The following is a 24005-nucleotide window of genomic DNA, read 5'->3' as shown; positions in this document are numbered from 1 at the left end:
CCCCATCATAACATAGGTTCTTCCATCACATCAGAGTCTCCCATCACACCAAAGTTTTCCCATCACATCAGAGGTCCCCCCATCACATCAGAAGACCACTTCACATCAGTGTCCCCCATTACATCGGAGGTTCCCCATCAAATCAGAAGACCCCTTCACATCAGAGGTCCTACCTTCACGTCAGAACCTCCCCCCATTACATCAGAGCCCCTCATGACATCAGAGTACCTATGGATCATCAGAGTCCCCCCTCTCATTCACATCATAGGGCCCATTCACATCAGAAGCCCCCCTACATGTCAGAGTCCCCCTCCCAATAAGGTCCCCCATCACATCACAGGTTCTCTCATCAAATAAGAAGAGCTTTTCACATCAGAGCCCCCCATCACACTAGAGGTTCCCCATCAAATCAGAAGACCCCTATCACATCAGAAGACCCTTTCACATCAGAGTCCCTGCTTCACATCAGAGCTCCACCATCACATCAGAGGTCCCCCATCATAACATAGGTCCCCCATCACATCAGAATCTCCCCTTCACATCAGAGTTCCTCTCATCACAACAGAGGTCTCCCCTTCACATCAGAGTTCCTCTCATCACAACAGAGGTCTCCCCTTCACATCAGAGTTCCTCTCATCACAACAGAGGTCTCCCCTTCACATCAGAGGTCCCCCATGACATCAGAGTCCCTGCTTCACATCAGAGCCCCACTATGACATCAGAGGTCCCCCATGACATCAGAGGTCTCCCCATCACATCAGCAGCCCCCATGGCATCAGAGCCCCCCCCTATCACATCAGATTCTCCCCATCACATCAGAGGTCCTCCCATCACCTCAGAGGTTCTCTATCACAACAGAGGTCTCCCCTTCACATCAGAGGTCCCCCCTCACAAACAGCTTTGGCCGTACTTCTTCTCTGCCATTAGATGTCCTCAGTCTGCTGGCCAGCATCACTTTACCCAATTCCTCTGAGCCCAGGTTGTCCTAAACCCCGCCCCCAGCTTCTGAATCTGCAGCTAAAGTAGAAGCAGTACAGAGATGAGCTCATCTTTCTATCAGCACATGAACTGATTGGCTCAGTGTGCTGCTTCTCCCTCTCGCTCTCCAGCCCTGCTGTACGGAGGATAATATCAGGGCACGTTCAATCACTTATTTACAAAATGACATTTAATGATGTGCGAATGATTACAGAGTTGCATTCATCTGCTTCTTTTATATCAGCTTTAAAAAAGAACGGCTTGTTTATGCCTCTCCCAACTTGTTCTGGCACTCCGCTCTGCCACGAGCGCTGACCCTGCCACATGCCTTTCCCCTTACAAGTGCAGTCAGCTAAAGTGCACAAGCCTCTCATCTCAGCGGCAGCAGGTGAACCAGGTGACACCGAGGTCTGTCTCTGGGTGGGGAGAGGAAACTGTCACTCTTGAGCGCGCTTCATTGGGTTTCGAGCAACACCTCTCGCATTCCGAGGGGACCTCACCGGGTACAGGCTGCCTACCTGACATCGCAGAGATTGGAGATTCGATCGCACCCAGACAGGACGGAGCGATCTCTCCCCGGGGGCAACGGGCAAAAGGCAGAAAGAACACAATGCCGGAGGGTTTTTGTTAAAGCATTGTGATTAAAAAAAAAAAATATTATGTATTTATACTATATTACCAAAAGTATTGGGACACCTGCCTTTACACACACATGAACTTTAAAGCGGGAGTTCCGCCGTTTTTTTTTTTTTTTATATATATATACTGTATACAAATACTGCAGCTGCTGACTTTTAAAATATGGGCACTTACCCGTCCAGCGCACCCGCGATGTCGGCACGCAAAGCCGATCTGTCGATCAGCTCTCGGGTGCTACCGCCGCCATCTTAGGTATGGGAATCAGGAAGTGATGCCTTGCGGCTTCACTTCCCAGTTCCCTACTGCGCATGCGCGAGTCATGCTGCACAATAAGGATGGTCCCTGCTGTCTCTGGGATCCGTGTGTTTCCCAGTAGACAGTGGGGGCCCCGCAGGAAGTGGCGTAAATACCCGCAGATTCTGCGGCTATCTATGCCCGGAAGTGGGTGCAGATACGTGTATTATACAGGTATCTGTACCCCCCTCCCCCCTGAAAGGTGCCAATTGTGGCACCGGAGGGGGGGGGGGGGTTTCTGATGAGCGGAAGTTCCACTTTAGGCTAGGTTCACACCGTAGCGATGCGGGAACGCCGCGAATCCGCTGCGTTTTCCCGCATCGCATGCCTCCCGCCGGCAGTTCACACTGCCCTATGCGGACTGCTGGGAGCGTCAATGAAATCTTAATGACACCCCCAGATCCGTCCGCATATCGCAGTGCGATCTGCACACTCGGACAGGAATCAGATCGCATGGTGTGAACACCCATGCGATCCGATTCTGCTGCGGACCAAAAAAAGGGTCCCGTGCGAATTTGCGGCGGGTGCGATGCGAATTCAGCCATACTATCTGTATGGCTGAACTCGCATCGCTACAGAGATCGGATGTGATTTGCACTGCAGTGCGGTGCGAATCACATCCGGATCTCCCACCCGCAGCAGTGTGAACCCAGCCTTAGGGTGGAACTCCCCTTTAATTACGGTATTATTATTATACAGGATTTATATAACACCGACAATTTACGCAGCGCTTTACAATATTAGGACCTGAAAGGTGCTATGTGGGGCAAGAAGTCCGACACCTCCTCCCTTAAGTCCACTGGATCTGGGGGAGTGAGTCCAGGGAAGACCACCATGGGATAGGGCAGCAGAAGACGCAGTGTCGGAATTCATGGAGCCGGTGTTTCGGTAATGGCGAGTAGGTTAAATGAGTTGGCGATAAAGAGGTCATGGAGAGAGGTGAGTTTACTGCGGACAGAGCCGGAGTTCCAAAGGGCACAAGAGAAAGGGAGTCTGGTCATGGGAAGAATAGAAATGGGAACTAAAGTCATAATGGCCTCCCCAGTCTTAGTCCGTAGGGGTTCAATATTGAGTTGGCCCCGCCCTTTGCAGCTATAACAGCTTCAACTCTTCTGGGAAGGCCGTCCACAAGGTTTAGGAGGGTGTCTATGGGAATGTTTGATCATTCTTCCAGAAGAGCATTTGTGAGGTCAGGCTCTGATGTTGGACGAGAAGGCCTGGCTCACAGTCTGCACTCTAACTCATCCCAAAGGTTTTTATCAGGTTGAGGTCAGGACTCTTTGCAGGCCAGTAAAGTTCCTCCACCCCAAACTTGCTTTTCCATGTGTTTATGGACCTTGCTTTGTGCACTGGTGTGCAGTCAGGGACGTTTTTAAGGCAGGGCAAAAGGGGCAGCTTCCCTGGGCCCTGTCATTGTTATGGGGCCCAAAGTGGCTGCCTCATACTTGCCAACTATCCTGGTTTAAATTCCCTCGTCCCCTGAGGTTTTAGTCCTGTGCTGTGTCCCAATATCTCAGTGTGAAGTGCTGCAATTAATGCTGCCCAGCTCTGCCTTATTGTTGTGCAAAGAGGACTCACCTGCAGACCCTGAATTTGCATGTAAATTACCGGCATTCATATGTAAATAGTGGCAGCATTCATATGTACATAGGGGATATCATGCCTCACTGTGGTCATATCCACAGTAATCTCTAGCAACCAATCAACAAGCAGAAATCCTGTGCTGTAACCTATAGCAACTAATCAGTGAGCTGTAATGTGTGGTGTAACCTCTAGCAACCAGTCAGTGAGCGGTAATGATACACTGTAACCTCTGGCAACCAATCGCAATAGCTACCTCTGATTCAGTTAACAGATTTTTAGTCTAGCTGCTAGCTGGGGCCCCAAGAAAAGTTTTGCCCAGGGTCCAATGAATATTAAAGACGGCCCTGTGTGCAGTCATGTTGGAACAGGAAGGGGCCGTCCCCAAACCGTTCCCACAAAGTTGGGAACATGAAGTTGTCCAAAATGTCACTCAGGAAATGAGGGCAGGATTGAATGTTGGGGGCACTGGTGATTGGTTGGGTGTTATTATCTGCAGCCTGTGTGGTGTATGGCCAGCTCGGGAATGTAAACCTTGTCTGGGGAGAGTGCCTGTGTAATGATTGGGGGAATATGGGGGAGGGGGTCCTGTGTAATGAGGGGGGTAGTATGGGGGAGGGGGTCCTGTGTAATGATGGGGGTAGTATGGGGGAGAAGGTCCTGTGTAATTATAGAGTAGTATAAAGGAGGGGTCCTGTTTAATGATGGAAGAGTGGGTCCTGTGTAATGATGGGGTGGTATGGGGGAGGGGGTTCTGTGTAATAAGGGGGGTAGAATAAGAGAGGGAGTCCTGTGTAATTCTGGGGTAGTAAGGAGGAGGGGTCCTGTGTAGTAATGGGAGTAGAATGGGAGAGGGGGTCCCGTATAATGATGGGGGTAGTATAAGGGAGGGGTCCTGTGTAATGGTGGGGTTTGTTTGGGGGAGGGGTCCTGTGTAATGATGGGGGTAGTATGGGGGAGGGGGGTACTGTGTAATGGTGGGGTTAGTATGGGGACAGAGGGTCCTGTGTAATGAGGGTTTAGTATGGGGGAGGGGTCCTGTGTAATGATGGGGGTAGTACAGGGGAGGGGGTCCTGTGTAATGAGGGAGTAGTATAGGGGAGGGGTCATGTGAAATGATGGGGTGGTATGGGGGAGGGGTCCTGTGTAATTGTGGGGTAGTAAGGAGGAGGGGTTCTATGTAATGATGGAAGAGGGGGGTCATGTGTAATGATGAGTGTGATATGAGGGAGGGGGTCCTGTGTAATGATGGGGGTAGTATGGGGGAGGGGGTCCTATGTAATGAGGGGGTAGTATAGGGGAGGGGAGTCCTGTGTAATGATGGGGTTAGTATGGGGAGGGGGTCCTGTGTAATGATGGGGTTAGTATGGGGGAGGGGGTCCTGTGTAATGGTGGGTTTAGTATGGGGGAGGGGATCCTCTGTAATGATGGGGGTAGTATAGGGGAGGGGTCCTGTGTAATGATGGGGGTAGTATGGGGGAGGGGGTCCTGTGTAATGATGGGGGTAGTATGGGGCCCCGTGTAATGATGGGGGTAGTATGGGGGAGGGGGTCCTGTTTAATGAGGTGGTAGTATAGAGGAGGGGGTCCTGTATAATGATGGGAGTAGTATGGGGCCCTGTGTAATGATGGGGGTAGTATGGGGGAGGGGGTCCTGTGTAATGATGGGGGTAGTATGGGGGAGGGGGTCCTGTGTAATGATGGGGGTAGTATGGGGGAGGGGGCCCTGTGTAATGATGGGGGTAGTATGGGGGAGGGGGTCCTGTGTAATGATGGGGGTAGTATGGGGGAGGGGGTCCTGTGTAATGATGGGGGTAGTATGGGGGAGGGGGTCCTGTGTATTGAGGTGGTAGTATAGGGGAGGGGTTCCTGTGTAATGATGGGGGTAGTATGGGGGAGGGGGTCCTGTGTAATGATGGGGGTAGTATGGGGGAGGGGGTCCTGTGTATTGAGGTGGTAGTATAGGGGAGGGGTTCCTGTGTAATGATGGGGGTAGTATGGGGGAGGGGGTCCTGTGTATTGAGGTGGATGTATAGTGGAGGGGGTCCTGTGTAATGATGGGGGTAGTATGGGGGAGGGGGTCCTGTGTATTGAGGTGGTAGTATAGTGGAGGGGGTCCTGTGTAATGATGGGGGTAGTATGGGAGAGGGGGGCCTGAGTAATGTGAGAGCAAAATGCATGGGGGGAGGGGGATGTTCTTGCCCAGGGTTCAGTCAACATTAAAGACTTCCCTGTTCCCATCACTTTCTGTCTTGGTGAACAGGCTTCCAACCAGGGGGGCACAGACAACAAAAAAAGCTAACAGGGGTTCTAACCCTTCCCTACTGAATCCAAAACAAATGAAAGCTATTTTGGCTTCCCATACATTCCCTTTCCATAGGATTGTGTGAATTCAGTGGTGCGTCTCCCCCGTACTGGAATGTTCTATGGAGGGACTCACGCAACAACTTCTTCTATTAAAACATGGAAACCTTCCATGATCCCGCCACAATAGAGAGCGGACCGGGACCCCCTCCAGCTCTGAGAGAAGGTCTTACCTAGTCACATGATCTTTCTTGACCAAAGGAAGGTGGGCGCTACCAGCGTTTGGCAGAGGGAACTGCCAATATAATTCATTTTCCGCTCCAGTTGGCTCAATCTGGGATCCAAATGTTGTTAAAGACGTGTTAGGGTCCAATTATGTCATTTATCGCAGTTTATTGGGATTGAAGGGACAAAGGACGGGAGCGGAACGTTATCGAGCTGTGGAATTAGGTCATGTTGGCACGTCGGATTTTGGCAGAACAAATTGCTACTCTCGCTATTTTTGGGGGGGGGGGGGGGTTCACTGTTTTTCCAATGATACATGTTGATTACTCCGAGATTTATTTGTAACAATATGTTTCCTTGTAGCCTTCGTGTTCTGTTCACGTAAATGATTTTACTTTTACAGATCTTCTGTATATCTGTCCCCAAGTAGAGACGTGTTATGAGCGTCTATGTCCCTGGTGCCCAACCTGCGGCCCGAGGGCCACATGCAGCCCTTTGGTGTTTGAAGTGCGGACCTTGGGCCCCAGCAGTCAGTAGAGGAAGCATTGATTCGTAAAGAGGCCCTTAACAGTAGTAAAGTCTGGGGGTTTCATTCAACATGTCCATCGTCTCACGCTGATTGTCTCCTATAGCATGGCTTCAGTCTCCAACCACTCCTGTAGAACCATTCCCAACCATTTCCTCCAGCAAGTCTTCCATCTTTGACAGTTTTCTGTAGCATATCCTGTAAAAAATACTATATGTGGCCCTTTGGGGCATTGTGGGCTGCATTTTAGGTCTCCTTTTTCCTTGAAAGTTGACCCCAACTGGTCTATGGCATAGCTGACTCCTCCCTAAGGAGCAAGGGGTCCCAGACGTCTGGTAGTGACCCATCGGTGTTAATCACAATAACCAAATTCCAGCTGTTGAATTTCTAATATGGGTTGGACCAGCCTTTCTCAAACTTTTCAACACAGAGGAACCCTTGAAATAACCTTCTGATCTCTGGGAACTGGAAGGATGAGAAGACCTGGCTGACCACCACCAGCATCCCAACTCATCAGTGTTCAGTAGGGTTGAGGTCAGGGCTATGTGCGCTCGAGTTCTTCCACACCAAACTGGTCTAACTAAATGAGTTCAGAGAAACCCAAGAAACCTAGTAAAGAGCCATGACCTCAACCCTACGGGGCAGCCTTGAAATTAATTGAACTTACGTCCTTTGCCCACTTGCCAATAGAGCATTTGTGAGGTTAGGTACTCAGTAGGGTTGAGGTCAGGGCTATGTGCGCTCGAGTTCTTCCACACCAAACTGGTCTAACTAACTTAACGAGTTCAGAGAAACCCAAGAAACCTAGTAAAGAGCCATGACCTCAACCCTACTGGGTAGCCTTGAAAATAATTGAACTTACGTCCTTTGCCCACTTGCCAATAGAGCATTTGTGAGGTTAGGTACTCAGTAGGGTTGAGGTCAGGGCTATGTGCGCTCGAGTTCTTCCACACCAAACTGGTCTAACTAAATGAGTTCAGAGAAACCCAAGAAACCTAGTAAAGAGCCATGACCTCAACCCTACGGGGCAGCCTTGAAATTAATTGAACTTACGTCCTTTGCCCACTTGCCAATAGAGCATTTGTGAGGTTAGGTACTGATGTTGGAAATTGCATGAGAAGACCTTGCTCGCCATCGGGTCTTCAATTCATCCAAAGGGGGTTCAGTAGGGTTGAAGTCAGGGCTCTGTGCTGGACGCTCGAGTTCCTCCACACCAAACTGGTCTCACCATGTCTTTATGGAGCTGGCTTTGGACACAGGGGCAGTGTCATGGTGGAACAGAAAAGGGTCTTCACAAAACTGTTACCACAAGCTTGGAAGAGCACAGGTGTCTACAATGTCTTTGTATGATGGAGTATTACCAGGACCCTTCACTGGAAACACCTGAACTCAATAATCGCAAGTGGTGTACATATACATTGGGCCATATAATGTATCAGTTAGGAGTGGGGTGACCCTTTCTTAGACTCTTATGCCGCGTACACACAACCGGACTTTTTGACAGCAAAGGTCCGACAGAACGAGTCCATCGGACAATTCGATCGTGTGTGGGCTCCATTGGACCTTTGCTTGCCAATTAAATACATTTTTTCCACCGGAACTCCGCCGGACCGAGAAATTCGTTCGTGTGTATGCTAGTCCGACGGACAAAAACCGACGCTAGGGCAGCTATTGGCTACTGGCTATGAACTTCCTTATTCTAGTCCGGTCGTACGTCATCATGTACAAATCCGTTGGACTTTGGTGTGATTGTGTCTGGCCAAGTCCGTTCATTTGGAAAGTCAGTCGGAACGGAGACTGACGGACCTAGTCCCTCGAAAAGTCCGGTCGTGTGTACGCGGCATAAGATGTGTGACTTACAAGCAGAGTTACCATTGATGGTAACTTATGGACAGCACTGATGTTGGATGAAAAGTCCTCACAATTGGCATTCCAATTCATCTCAAAGGTGTTCAGTAGGGATGAGGTCATGGCTTGGGTGCAGGACACTTGAGTTCCTCCACATCAAACTGGTCAAACCATGTCTTTATGGAGCTGGCTTTGTACACAGGGGACAGTCATGCTGGAACAGAAAAGGGTCTTCACCAAACTGTTAGCACAAGGATGGAAGGGTACAATGTCTGTATATGATGCAGAGCCTTTTACGGGAGACACCTGAACTCCATCATTTGGAGGGGTTTTTACATCCTTTTGGGACATATAGTGTATCTTTAATCATGAACCTCCAAGGACAGGACTGATGTCGGATGAGAAGACCTGGCTCACCATCGGTGTTCCAATTCATCACAAAGCTGGTCAGTAGAGTTGAGGTCCGGGCTCTGTGCCAGACACTCGAGTTCCTCCAAACCAAACTAGTCAAACCATATCTTTATGGAGCTGGCTTTGTACACAGGGGCGCAGTCTGTGTGCGCATCCAAGGTTCTTGCACCCCCTTCCATGAGTTGTGAACTATTTCAGAAGCTTAGGTTGCAGGTCCTGTCCTTTTTTTTTGCACTCTCTCCTGCTGAAGTGCCCAAGGTGGCCGCCTCTTCTGCCTCCCCTTTTGGCCATGGCCCCCGGCACAGTCATGCTAGAACAGAAAAGGGTCTTCCCTAAACTGTTACTACAAAGCTGGAAGAGAACAATTGTCTACAATGTCTTCGTATGATGGAGTATTAACCGTACCCTTCACTGTAGAAACCCAAACACCATCATTTTGAGGGGTGTCAACGCCCTCTGGGCCATATAGTGTTTGGAGTGGGATGATCCTATTGCCATTCACGGTAGACTTCTTTTATCATAAACCTCCAAGGACTGATGTTGGATGAGAAGACCTGGCTCACCATCTGCATTCCAATTCAGCCCAAAGGCGTTCAGTAGGGTTGAGGTCAGGGCTCTGTGCAGGACACTCGAGTTCCTCCAGTCCACACCAAATTGGTCACACCATGTCTTTATGGAGCTGGCTTTGTACACAGGGGGACAGTCATGCTGGAGCAGAAAAGGGTCTTCACCAAACTGTTACCACAAGGTTGGAAGAGCACAAATGTCTACAATGTCTGTATGATGGAGTATTAGCCCTACCCTTCACTGGAGACACCTTAACTCCATCGTTTGGAGGGGGGAGGGGGGGGGGTTCACATACTTTGGGCAATATACAGAGTAATTCATCCCACCAGAGGCTACAGCTACATTACTGTTTTAATGCGGCTGCAAAATTTCAACACAGCAGCCAAATATAATAAGTTTGTGTTATAATAGTGGAATGGCACAAAGGGTCCTAAAGTAGAGGTTTCTGGTGAGTTTTATGGTGACTTGTGTTCCCCTTTAAGCCGGAAACCTGACCTGGGAGAAGCATGGAGTCCGCCATTGCTGAGCTCTCCTTGTGCACATGGTGGCCTCTCGTCTCTGCACTTCATTCTACTGCCATTGATTTACTAAAGGAACAAAGTCTTACTTAGCAAAGTGCATGTTCACATGGCTTAGTAAATACGGTGAAGCTGTTTCCTTTGAATATTAATAATCCATAATCATTTGCTTGGTACGTTTTACAGATATATATATATATATATATATATTATACCGGATGGAAATGAACATCTTCACCGTATTCACTGTGCAACATAAACCTGAAATAAGAGTCCAGAATATAAAATTTCTCAGGCTTTCCTGCATTGTATACTTCTTCTGAGTCACCTGACTCACTTTGTAACTATACATTGTAACTTTGTAGAAGGAGGAGGAAGCATTTACTCAGTCTCCCCTCCCCCCAGTGATCAGACTGTACATTGTAACTTTGTAGAAGGAGGAGGAGGCATTTCCTCAGTCTCCCCTCCCCCCAGTGATCAGACTGTACATTGTAACTTTGTAGAAGGAGGAGGAGGCATTTACTCAGTCTCCCCTCCCCCCAGTGATCAGACTGTACATTGTAACTTTGTAGAAGGAGGAGGAAGCATTGAAATAATTGCACAGGCACCAGGAGTTAAAGCATTTGTTAACCCTCAAAAAATATATATTCTGGTCCCTTAAAGCAGATTACACATCACAGCGCTTGTTCTATGTAATCTGCCCCCCTCCCTCTAAACTGTAAAAAAAAAAAAAACCTGAACCTGGCACTTCCTGTATCCCCTCTCTAAACAGACCAGAATAACCAGAGCTGCTCCGCCCTGATCACCGTGGTCATAGTGCCCCCCTCCATGATAGGCTGTCTGCTCTCCGCTCTCCTCCCTCACCGCCTCCTTCCTCCCTGTCACCTCCCTCTGTCTGCCACCGGCCCGGCCCCCCGCCGCTATTATTGTAAATGTAAATGTATATATATAATAATAATAATAGTAAAATAAATATATATATATTATTATTATTATTATATAATAGCAACGGGGGGGGCCGGGCCGGTGGCATATATATATATATATATATATATATATATATATATATATATATATATATAGATAGATAGATAGATAGATAGATGATGCTCTGTCCCCTTTAAGCAACAGGAACGACCACTGCACTCTTTGTACATTGTATCATATTTATTGCGAAAACAAATAATACACAAGAAGATAAGTTTTACAAAGACAGAAAATAACAATAGAAAAAAACAAAAAAACAAAAAGCACATCATTGAGAAAAGATCCACAGACTCCGGAGGTCTGCTTTGTGTAACTCTTTTATTTTTTTAAGTTAAAGGAATATTAAAAGGAATATTTTTAAGGCCTGTTCTTGTATTTATTTGTTTTTTTTTTGCCTTAAAAGTCATTGATTTTGGAGTGCTGAATGCCGTATTCACAAATAAAAAAAATTAAAAAATCACATTTCTGAAAAAAACAAACAAAAAAAAAAAAATGTTCACTTTGTTTTAAGCAAAAACAACCATTTGCTAAAGTCAAAAGATTTCCTCTGGATTTGAGAAAAAGACTCGATCCATGTTTTTTATTTTCCATGCGTCCGCAATAAAAAAGAAAAAAAATTAGATATATATCTTAAGAGTTATAAACTGAAGAAAAGTTGAAAAACACATTTTCCGGGACTCTGGTAAAATAAAATAATTCTCAGTATATGCTTTGCTTTTTTTTTTTTTATGGAAACTTGTGAATCTGTTACTTTAACAGTTAGATAATAGACCTTAGAACACAAAAGAAAACAGTAAAGAAAGGAAAAAAATAAAATAAAAGCAAAAACCCATAATTTAACAAACAAAAAAAAAAAAAGCGCATTTTCCAAGGATGTAATCAACAGCATGCTAATAATATATAACTTTTTTGTACAAAAAAAATTTAGAAGTTTGGGAGTTTTAAGTATCTTTTAACAATATTATTATTTTTTTATTATAAAATAAATAATTTATGAAAGTCATCTCTGGTACCATCTGCTGTTAGCAAATTTATTTTTTAATCCAACTGTTTTTTCTTTTTTTTTTTTTTTTTTGCTGCTGGAGACAAAAGTCTTAAAGGGCACTTGTATACTTGTATACGGGCGGGCGCTTGTATACGGGCTGGCACGAAAACATTATAACAGGCATCTTGTGACCGGTCATCTTTGACCGTAATGCTTAACAACTGGCACTTGGGAATGGATGTGGAAATAAAATTCCTACTTCAACACAACTCATAACATTAAATCTCGTTGCAGTTTATTGACCGTCTCACATATGGCCAAAAAAAAATGTTTAAAAAATGTTTTCTTTTTTTTTTTTTAAATGTAAGTTTAAAGTTTCTCAATTAAATGTTTTTTTTTTTCCTTTTTCTTTTTACAAAAATACTTTCAGTTGAATGAAAAAGTTAAAGATATAAAACTACTCGAGCAGTTGAAGCATCAAAGAAGCAAAAAAAAATAAAATAATTTTTTCACTTTTATCCTTACAATGTATTTGTTTTTCTCTAATATATAAATGTATAAACCCCCAATAAAAATGTAATAAAACATACACAGTACATACTAAAAAATATATCAGATAGAGTCTAGTCCTCACAGAGGATGTAGAGTTTTTTTTAAAAAAAATAAAAAAATGTCTCTTTGAGAATCAAGTTGATGTTTTTATTTTTATTTACTTAAAGTATCTTCTCTTGTTTTATCTGTCGAGACAGAAGATGAGGAAGTACATTGACGGAAGAGTGACACCTATTTTGCTGGCTGCCAGCAGAGGGCGTTGTGCCATGCCTCAGATAAGGGCACTGCTTGACTGGCGGTAGGTGGATTGTCCTTTTTCAGTAGTCTATAGTCATTAGTCTACGGCCTGGTCAGCTGTGTGTAGACCGGCTGCTCCCAGTGTTGGGGGCTGTGGGTCTGGGGGATGGATGGGACCCCTGTTGTGTCTGCAATGGGTGTGTACATGGGACGTTGACTGGGGTTCATGTAGCTGAACGTTGAGTAGAGGCTTGAGCTTTGGCCCGCAGCATGACTGTAATAGGAGTTTGAGCCTTGGTGTTCGGCGTAGTCATACTGTGAGCGCGTGATGGTTGGGTAGGAGGACCCGTAATGCTGGAGGTTGAAGGAGGTGTAGTTGAGTTGCTGCGGGGAATGCTGTTGCTGCTGGTCGCTGTAGTGACTTGGGCTAAGCTGCTCAGTTTTGATGTGTGTCCTCTGTTGGGACTGGCTCTGCTCGTTGCTCAGAGTCGGTAAACCGTGCTGCTGCTGGGGCTGTTGAGGTTGCTGTTGGGGCTGCTTGGACATCCATGTGTGCCCTGCCCCGGCCGGACCGCTGGTGGCGCTGCTGATGCCGTAGCTGCCCGTGTAGGTCACCTGCGTGGAGGCCACTCCGGGGTGGCCGTTGGGCGGCAGGTACTGGTCAAACTCATTGACGTCAAAGGTCTCGATGGTGGAGATGACCTCGCTGCTGAGCTCTCCAATGTCCACGTCGCGGAAATCGATGTGGGGCGGCTGGCGGCCGCTCTCCTGCAAGGGGCGACCTTCGCGTTTGAGATCTGGCTTGCCGGGCTGCACGTCTGTTTTAGGGGTGGTCGGCGGAGTTGGTGGACCCTGAGACTGTCCTGAAATAAAGAGAAAAGGAGCATGAGCTTTATTGGCCTTCATGAGAAATATAAAAAAAAAAAAGACCTAAAATTCTAATTTATGAACAATATCAAGATAAGGAACTTTGGAGATCAACCGATGAAGCTTCAGAGTAGCAGAAATCTAATGACTACAGGCAGTGCCGGGACAAGGTCATCTAGCGCCCATGGTGAACATGCCAAATTGTGCCCCCCCCAGATGTATGAGTGTTATGCATCAGCCAAAATCCCCCCCCCCCCAAAACAAAATTGAGTACTAATCTACATGTTCTAATCTACAAATTCACACCCTGCTGAAATCTCCATTCAAGAACAAATCTTTGACCCCCCCCAACCCCTCAGCTTAAATCCTCTAATTCCCCATATGCCCCCAGCACACCCCCTCCTAGTACGAATAGTCTACCCCTCAAACATCCCCTCTAAGCACAGATTCTCTACCCCCACTCCAAATTCCCCCCTCCCAGCACAGATTATCCCCAATCCCCCACCCTAGCACAAATGCCCCCAAAATGTTCCCTCCAAGTACAAATATCCCCAATGATCCCTGCAAGCCCCCCCACCCTAAAAAAAAAAGAAATCCTCTCCTAACACAAACCCCCCCCCCCCCCGCACCATCACATTACCCTTTCTAGCACAAACCCCCCAAAATCCCTCCTCCTAGCACAAATCTTCTTACCCCAACATAAATGCCAGTCCTAGCACTCCTCCCTAAATTTCCCCTCCTAGAACAATTCTTATCCCTTGTCTCGCCCCCCCAAGTTCCCCCCCCAAAAAACAAATCACCCCCTTCCCCCCTCACATGATACTACAGTGCGCACCCCTTATCCTGGCCCTGGCTACAGGCTACAGTTGATTGCACATTCAAACATTGTACCTCCAAACACAAAACACCCCCCCTCACCTGATACCACAGTGCCCAGGGGCAGCCACCCCTTCTGCCCACCCATTGTCCCTGCCCTGGCTACAGGCTACAGTTGCACATTCAAACATTGCACCTCCAAACACAAATCACCCCCCCTCCCCACATGATACCACAGTGCCCAGGGGCAGCCACCCCTTCTGCCCACCCCTTGTCCCTGCCCTGGCTACAGTTGCACATTAAAACATTGCACCTCCAAACACAAATCACCCCCCCTCCCCACATGATACCACAGTGCCCAAGGGTAGCCACCCCTCCTGCCCACCCCTTGTCCCTGCCCTGGCTACAGGCTACAGTTGCACATTAAAACATTGCACCTCCAAACACAAATCACCACCCCTCTCACATGTTACCGCAGTGCCCAGGGGCATCCGTCCCTTCTGCCCACCCCTTATCCAGGTCCTGGCTATAGGCTACAGTTGCACATTCAAACATTAAAACCCCAAATACAAATCACCCCCACCTCACATGATACCACAGTGCCCAGGGCTACAGTTGCTTGCACATTCAAACAATAGTATAAAAAATAAGTAGTAATAGAGTTTGTCAGCCAGAGACTTGGGAGTGAAAGGGTTAGAAACGGCTAATAAAAAAAAAAAAATCTCCCAAAATTCCTCCTCCTGGCACAAAATGTCTTCCCCCAACATAAATCTCAAATTTCTTCCCCCACACACCTCTTCAAATTTCCCCTCTTAGAAAAATTCTTATCCCCTTCCGCCCCCCAAACACACATTGCCCTCCTCCCCCCCCCCCCCCCCACCTCACATGAGACCACAGTGCCCAGGGCAGCCGTCCCTCCTGCCCACCCCTTGTCCCGGCCCTGACTACAGGCTACAGTTGCTTGCACAGTAGTATAAAAAGATAAATAGTAATGGTAGTAATAGAGTTTGCCAGCCAGAGACTTGGGAGTGAAAGGGTTAGGAAGGGTTCTTATGCTACAAGCGCCTTAACTATCTTATATCTCAGATCCTCAAACCCAACTCAGGTCTCCTGCAAACAGGTGCCATATAATTCAATGATAACAGCGCTAATGATTAACTACATCCGCAGCTGGGCTGAGCTGTATACTGAGCAGATGGATGTTTAACAGGAAATTTCACATACAGTGTAAAATAAATTTGTGTGTATATACATAGAGAGGGGGGGGGGGGATTTATATAAGTCGGGGCTGATTTACTATAGACGTTGAGGATCTTCACTCAGAAAAATTGTGTAAATATTCACTTTAATTATCCAATCACGAGAAATACAAAATTCTTGTTCACTTTCAATAACCAATCAAGTGCTTTTCACATGATTAGATCATTGAGGTGAATATTCACATAGCAGTTTGAATGAAGATGCTCAACTTCTTTATGTGCTAAGCCTAGAACCCCCATAGAATTTAATTGGAAATCTCATCATAAGTGCAGAGGCCAAAATACCATTATTTACTTAATTAGAAATCTCATCACATGCACAGTAAATTATTTACTAACGGGTTGCTAAGAGTTACTTAAATTGCCAGTTTGATTTTTGCCTTCCTGTTGGATTTACTAAAAACAAATCCTGGACTAGAGCAAGGAAACAAATTTTGCTTTATACCCCCCCCCCCCCCCCAGTCATATTCTAAATAAGGCGACGTATATATAAAGATGATGCGATTTGCTGTAGGGCGTAAACTGTACATCGTCCCACAAGCTTGGGTGAGGACCTAGTGATTTCTGTGGGTGTTAAAATTAGGTTAAATGGGTTTTTGTGGGGTCAAGAGGTTGGCGGCAAAACTGGCATTCCCTAAAATCCTTTCTTCCATAGAAAAGACAAAAACTAATGGGAGAGGACAAGAACAAGGATATGGCCTTGGCTTGATGTAATGAAAGCAATTCACAGTTTGGGGTTTATTTCCTGAAACTGGAGAGTGCAAAATCTGCTGCAGCTCTGTATAGTAATATTTCAGCCTCCAGGTTTTATTGTCAAAGCTTAATTGAACAAGCTGAAGTTAGATGCTGATTGGATAACATACACAGATGCACCAGATTTGGTACGCTCCAGAATTAGCCAGTATTAGTAAATGAACCCCAGTATTTTTTAATTTTTTTTTGTATTTTAGGGTCAGTACCTGAGTGTTCTCCTGGAGAGTGCACTTCGCTCATGCTGGAAGCAGAGTGCGGCGAGTCGGCCTGCAGGGCCTTGAAGATGGCGTTGGGGGAGATGTGGGTCTGCTCGGAGCCGTCCTCTTGCTCAGACTGCCCATTCTTCACAGACTTTCTACGGCGGGGCTGGTACTTGTAGTCAGGGTGATCCTTCTTGTGCTGGACTCGCAGACGCTCCGCTTCCTCCACAAAAGGAGCTTCCTCGGTTTCATTTAGCAGCCTTAAATAGAAGCAAAAAACATTTTGGTTAGATATTTAAAGTAATAATGTATTACCAATACAACAAAGTTTTCTTTTTCCTCCTTCCTTTCTTTTTCTTTCTTTCCTTCTTTTTATTCCCTTTCTTTCTTTTTCTTTCCTTCTTTCTTTCCTTACTTTTCTTTTTTCTTTCTTATCTATCATCTCTCTTCCTCTCTCTCTCTCCCTCTGTTTACCTATTGCTCTATTTGTCTATGGATCCAGTTTCCTTTTAGTCTCTATTTACACATAAATTATATTAAAGACATGGTAACAAAAGACACACACTGCAACCTCTACATGCTACGTGTACAGTACAGAAGGTTTTGAATTGAGATATTTTTTTCTTTATTCCTTAATAATAAATTTTTACAGTTAGTTGTTTGAGGGTAACACAAGTTTATCTATGGGTAGATATATATGTATGTGTGTGTGTGTGTGTGTGTGTGTGTGTATAGCATCTCTCTCCCTGTATATATATATATATATATATATATATATATATATATATATATATATATACATACACATATATAGAGAGAGAGAGAGAGAGATCATATATATATTTATATATAGGGAGAGGGAGAGAGAGAGTATATATCTAAACCATATCTCTCTCTCTCTCTCTCTCTCTCTCTCTCTCTCTCTCTCTCTCTCTCTCTCTCTCTCTCTCTCTCTCTCTCTCTCTCTCTCTATATATATATATATATGAAATCTGGGCACAGCCCTGCATTAAGGCCAATCAGCTTGTTCAATTATTGACAATAAATCCTGGAAGCTGATTGGTTTCTATGCAAAACTGCACCCAATTTTGCACTCTCCAGCTTTAGTAAATCAACCCCTCTATCTACATACCTTAGTAAATGGGCTCTTTATTTTGCATCAAGTCACCATACCCCTAGGTGGGCAGAACCCCCCCCCCCCCCCAAACCACTTTGCTCCTAGAGCTGACATAAAGGGTTAAAAGCTAACTGTGTTCTGGTCAGCTGGCCCCCCCCCCCCCCCCCAGCAAACTTAGCACAAACTGGACCATTTTTTTTAGAATCAGTGGGGAACCTTGCAGAATGCAAGCAAATCAGATACCAGAGAACAACCTTCCAGCAGGCTCACAATCTCCTTTAATGACAGTGAATGCAATCAGATAAAGCCATAAAGAAAGCCCTTTGAAGTTAAGATGAGTAATTCCTATAGAGCCAGCAGGGGAAAAAAACCTCAGGCTATAAACACACCAGGGTCCACTTGAGCCCTCCAGTGGTGTATTGCAGAGAGAGGAGAGATTAGAAAAAGAATCTGAGACAGCAGAGCTCAGAATATCAATTCAAGGCTTCTCAATATCAGTACAGGGCTTCAGAATACCAGTACAAGGCTTCTCAATACTGTACAGGGCTTCTCAATACCAGTACAGGGCTTCTCAATACCAGTACAGGGCTTCTCAATACCAGTACAGGGCTTTAGAATACCGGTACAGGGCTTCAGAATAACAGTACAAGGCTTCTCAATACCAGTACAACGACTCAGATATCGGTACAAGGATTCTACTACTCATCTGAGCAATGCAATCTGCAGAGAGCCTGCAACACACTTGTTTTATGTATAAAAAATTAAAGAATTTTATATATATATAGAGAGAGAGAGAAATATACGCTCTCTAAAATGACCATTTTCCTACATTTGCCATCTGGAATATGATGAGGACCTAGAACCCATGTCACCTAATTCATTTTATTGCAGGATAAAATCTCTGATAGCAATGGTTCTTTGCGCCTTTCCTTGCACAACCCGACAATTGCGCAGCACAGCCCAGCAGCAACATCGTCCATAAAAAATGGCACTTAACCCCTGAAATGCCCGTAAAATCCTGCCCAGGAAATGCCCACGTTGGCACTAAGCATGCACCTAGCTTACGTTAAGGAACAGATGGCAAGAACCTAAGACAGAGCTCACTGCTTGCACAAGGATATATATATATGAAATGCGCATACCGATATTAAATGGCAACGGTGGCATGCTGACAATTGGTAGGCGGCATGTTGGCAATGGAAAGGTGGCGTGTTGCAAATGGGAAGGCGGCATGCTGACAATGGGAAGGTGGTATATGTTGGCAATGGGAAGGCGGCATGCTGGCAATGGGAAGGTAGTATATGTTGGCGATGAAAATCCGGCATGCTAGCAACTGGAAGGTAGCATTTTGGCAATGTAAAGGTGACATGGGAAGGTAGTATGTTGGCAATGGGAAAGTGGCATGCTTACAATGGGGAGGCGGCATGCTAGCAAATGGAAGGTGGCATGTTGGCAATGGGAAGGTGGCATGCTGACAATGTAAAGGTGGAATGCTGACAATGGGAAGGTGGTATGTTGGAAATGGGAAGGTGGCATGCTGGCAATAGGAAGGTAGGATGCTGGCAATATGAAGGTAGCATGAAGGCAATGGGAATGTGGTATGTTGGCAATAGGAAGGTGGCATGCTGGCAATAGGAAGGTAGGATGCTGGCAATGGGAAGGTAGCATGCTGGCAATGTGAAGGTGGCATGTTGGCAATGAAAAGGTGGCATTGTGGCAATAAAAAGTTGGCATGGCACTTACCTCCACAGCTTGCCCAGGGTCTTGCTGAGCTCCGCATTGTGCAAAGGGGGTACTGGTCTGCCAGCTTCTCCGGGCAGCCTGTGCCCACACCATGAAGGCATTCATGGGCCTCTTGACATGCGGTTTGTTCTTGCTGGATCCGTTGACCCTGACTGGCATGGGCACCAGGGTCCAGTCATATCCCTTCAGCACCTGGCTCACAGCCCTCTCTGATGCAGACTGGGAACTTCTCATCCTCGGTCTCCTTCTTCAGGTCCTGGTCCCCCTTGGGGAAGGTGTTTTCTTGGGGTCTGGTGTTCTCTGTGTCTGATCCAGAGCCAGAGGGGCAGGGGGAGCCAGCTGAGTCCTCAGACATGCTAGGGCTGGGGGCCCCAGACAGGCACTTCTCTTGCTCTTCTGTCATCTTTAAGAAAGGATCCAAAAGATTCATGCGAATCAGATGGGGAGTGGGGTGCAAGGAGAAAAAATATATATAAGTATATATATGAAAAATGTGCAGAAGGGTGAAGGGGGCCCACTACAGGCTGCTCACAGAGGTGGGGGTGTGCAGAGTCTCTTGGAGAAGGAAGGATAAACCATAGATAGGTGTCTGGGTGATCTTCCAGGCTCCCCTCCGCATGCACAGTCCTTCCAGCGCAGCAATCACACTAACCCAACTTCACAGTCTGCTCTCCAAGCCACTGGGATGCTGCAATAAATACCATCCTCCTTTGTAACTTTCGGCCAATCACAGGCAGGCACTCCCACCTGACTGGGCGGAGCCTGGAGCTGTTCTAGAATCAGAAAAAAAAAGTCAGAGAGAGAGAGAGAGAGAGAGAGAGAGAGAGAAACTCTGACTGCTGTCAGTGCTGAACTATCCAACTGCAGTCCTGCCTTTGTTTGCCTAGACAGTTTTTAAACAAATGTTGTAAATTTATCACAGAGCTGTATAATGTATGACACTGCCCACATCTTCTAACATGGCATACAGAGGACTGGTGGCTAGTCCAGTGCCCACATCTTCTAACATGGCATACATAGGACTGGTGGGTAGTCCAGTGCCCACATCTCCTAACATGGCATACATAGGACTGGTGGGTAGTCCAGTGCCCACATCTCCTGACCTGGCATACAGAGGACTGGTGGGTAGTCCAGTGCTCTCATCTCCTGACATGGCATACAGAGGACTTGGTGGGCAGTCCAGTGTCCACATCTTCTAACATGGCATACAGAGGACTGGTAGGTAGTCCAGTGCCCACATCTCCTAACATGGCATACAGAGGACTGGTGGGTAGTCTAGTGCCCACATCTCCTAACATGGCATACATAGGACTGGTGGGTAGTCCAGTGACCACATCTCCTAACACGGCATACATAGGACTAGTGGGTAGTCCAGTGCCCACATCTCCTAACACGGCATAGATAGGACTGGTGGGTAGTTCCAGTGCCCACAGCTCCTAACGTGGCACACAGAGGACTGGTGGGTAGTCCAGTGCCCACATCTCCTAACATGGCATACAGAGGACTGGTGGATAGTCCAGTGCCCTCATCTCCTAACATGTTATAAGAAGGACTGGTGGGTAACCCAGTGTCCTCATCTCCTAACATGGTATACAGAAGACTGGTAGCTAGTCCAGTGCCCTCACCTCCTCGCATGTTTTAAGGAAGACTGGTGGGTAGACCAGTGTCTTCCTCTCCTAACATGGCATACAGAGGACTGGTGGGTGGTCCAGTACTCACATCTCCTGACATGACACACATAGGATTAGAGGGTAGTCTAGTGTCCACATCTCCTGACATGGCATACAGAGGACTGGTGGGTAGCCCAGTGCCTTCATCTGCTAACATGTCATAAGGAAGATTGGTGGGGAGCCCAGTGCCCACATCTCCTGGCATGTCATAAGAAGGGCTGGTGCACTCATTTGCCAGCATATCATAAGGAAGGGGAAGACCGTGGGTAGTCCAGTTCCCGCATCTCCTGACATGGCATACAGAGGACTGGTGGGTTGTCCAGTGCCCTCATCTCCTAACTTGTCATAAAGAGGACAGTGCCCACATCACCAAACATGTCATAAGGAGGACTGGTGGTAGTTCAGAACTGGAGGTGTCCCGAAAAGCTGAAAAGTCAACAGAATTCACGCTGGACTCCAATTTGGTGGGAAATGGATTGAAACATTTTACCATTATTATTATTATTATAGATTTTTTGGGGATTGTTAGTGTAACTCTATGAGTAGCTATCTGTTTAAAAGTATCAATCAGTTAACCAGTGCATTGCTGGCTCCTACACACTGAATACATGTGCAGATACATTACACACGAATAGATAAGTGATGTGAATATGGACTCCATGTTTGCAGTGAAAACTTGTAACTCCTTTAATAAATCAGCCAATAGATTGGGGGATCTTACCTTCCTTACAGCACTGGATCCAAGATCCAACAAGAACACGATCAACATGTTTGTTAGGTACAATAGATTGTAATCTCCTAAGACTAATGGTTGCATGCACTCTGTAATGTGTTGCTGTTCTATAAATATTACAAACAGCTGAACCCCAAGAGTGATAGAAACACGTCATTATTGCACATACTAGCACTTTTCTCTACAACCCCACAACCAGCTAATATTTTTCACAGCACCCCCACCTTACCTAAACATTCTTTTTCAGTAGGAGAATGCATAGCAGTTTACTTAGCTGTATAAGGCATTTCGCTTCAATTGCAATCCCGCCTTCCGCCTATAGGGGGCAGCAACGCTCCAGAAAACTGGCTCCAGGCTCTCTACCAGTCTCTGGCTCCCCCAGTACAGTTTGGGGGGGAGGTGAGGCAGAAGAATCCTTTTTTTTTTATCTCAGCATTAATAAGCGTTGCATAGTAACTTTGCAGAGAATAGGTAGCAATGTTTGACCACTGATTGCTGCTAATTACACCTATCTCTGGCAAACAACAAGGACACTTCTGTTGGCTTTTGTGCTCATCAGGCATTTGGTTGACATGGACTAGTACTAGCAATTGTCTGTCCTTATCTACATCGCTCAGTCTGCAGGGGGTCCCTAAATCCAATGTACTCCTTATTGTAGGCTTATTTTACATGTAGGATACAGTATAGAAAAAAAAATTGCATTTATTTTTTATTTTATATATATATATATATATATATATATATATATATATATATATATATATATATATATATATAAAATAAAAATAAATGCTATTTTATCTATCTATCTATCTATCTATCTATCTATCTATCTATCTATATATAGATATGATATATATATATAGATATAGATATATATGTAGATATATATAAACAATCACAGTCGCTGGCAGTCCCATGTAATTTAATATTTGCTCGGATCACCAGGATTTATCAGGGAGTTTCGGGGTTCCCTTCGCACCAATGAGAGCCTTCAAATCCTTTTATTTCATCCGATTTTATTTCTATAATATTTTATTACTCTGTGGATCTGGATTAAGGATATTTCCAGGCAGAATCGAGACAAAGTTTATTTATTTTATCAGTTATTTCACTTATTTGTTACAATTACAAATAAAAAAAAAAGATAATAATAATAAAAAAAAAACAAATGGAATAAACACCGATTAGACATCCGATTGTCCTTGCAGATATTAGAAAACGGATGTAGAATTTTCAGAATTCTTTATTTCATCTCCGATTCTGCATTGGAACAGTTAAAAAGTAAAAAAAAAAGTTGTGTCAAACTTTAGAGTCGGGTTATTAATGGGTTAACAGACACAGGGGGAGAGGAGAAAATACAGCGCAAGCATTAGGAAGGATTTAAAAATATAGAAAATATATTATATAAAAGCATAAAAAAGAAAAAAAAAAAAGAAATATATACATATAATGATATATATATATATATATATATATATATATATATATATATATATATATATATATATATATATATATAAATTATATAAATCTAAATATATAAATATATATATATATATATATATTAGATAGATAGCTAGATAGATATAGTTACATATTTTTTTCTTTATTTCTTAATACATTTCTACTGTTAGTTAAGGGTAACACAAGTTTACTCAACGGGTATCTATCTATCTATCTATCTATCTATATATCTATCTATCTATCTATCTATCTATCTATCTATCTATCTATCTCTTTCTCTCTCTCTCTCTCTCTCTCTCTCTCTCTCTCTCTCTCTCTCTCTCTCTCTCTCTCTCTCTCTCTCTCTCTCTCTCTATATATATATATATATGATATACAGTATATCAAAACAATCTAATAAGTTTACAAACGTTTCAAAAAGAAAAAAAAGTTCAAATAAAAGCTACAAACCCAAAAAAACAGGAATATCTGAAACACTAACAAGGAGAGTTGCAGTCAGTCCTTTGTTGCCTCTCCAGATGTACCAATGTCATCTATTATACGAAGTCGCCTCTCCAGATGTGCTAATTTCAATTACTGGAAAAATTCTGCAATCAGAGCTCCATCCAACTGCCTTACAGCAAACTGCTCACCTTTCTTCCAAAGCAACACACATCAAATGCACACAAGGAAAAAAAAATAAATAAACAGGAAGAAAAAATAAAACAATAACAGTGCTGGGACAGTAAA

At 45.0% G+C, this 24005-nt stretch overlaps 1 protein-coding gene across 1 annotated transcript; it reads right to left on the bottom strand.

Moving 5' to 3' along the window:
* Positions 1-11038: 11038 nt before the first annotated feature.
* SOX9 (SRY-box transcription factor 9) lies at positions 11039-20168 on the bottom strand. Its single transcript, XM_077458676.1, is given in 6 exon segments — positions 11039-13514; positions 16553-16806; positions 19407-19452; positions 19455-19475; positions 19478-19610; positions 19612-20168. Coding segments are annotated over 6 exon segments (1440 nt in total). The 5' UTR covers positions 19837-20168; the 3' UTR covers positions 11039-12753.
* Between the last annotated feature and the right edge of the window lie 3837 nt (positions 20169-24005).

The sequence above is a fragment of the Lithobates pipiens genome, unplaced genomic scaffold (genome assembly GCF_037356315.1).
Source record: "Lithobates pipiens isolate NorthernLeopardFrog02 unplaced genomic scaffold, aLitPip1_a1.2 Scaffold_28, whole genome shotgun sequence".
NCBI lineage: Eukaryota > Metazoa > Chordata > Amphibia > Anura > Ranidae > Lithobates > Lithobates pipiens.
This window is presented reverse-complemented; position numbering and strand designations above follow the sequence as displayed.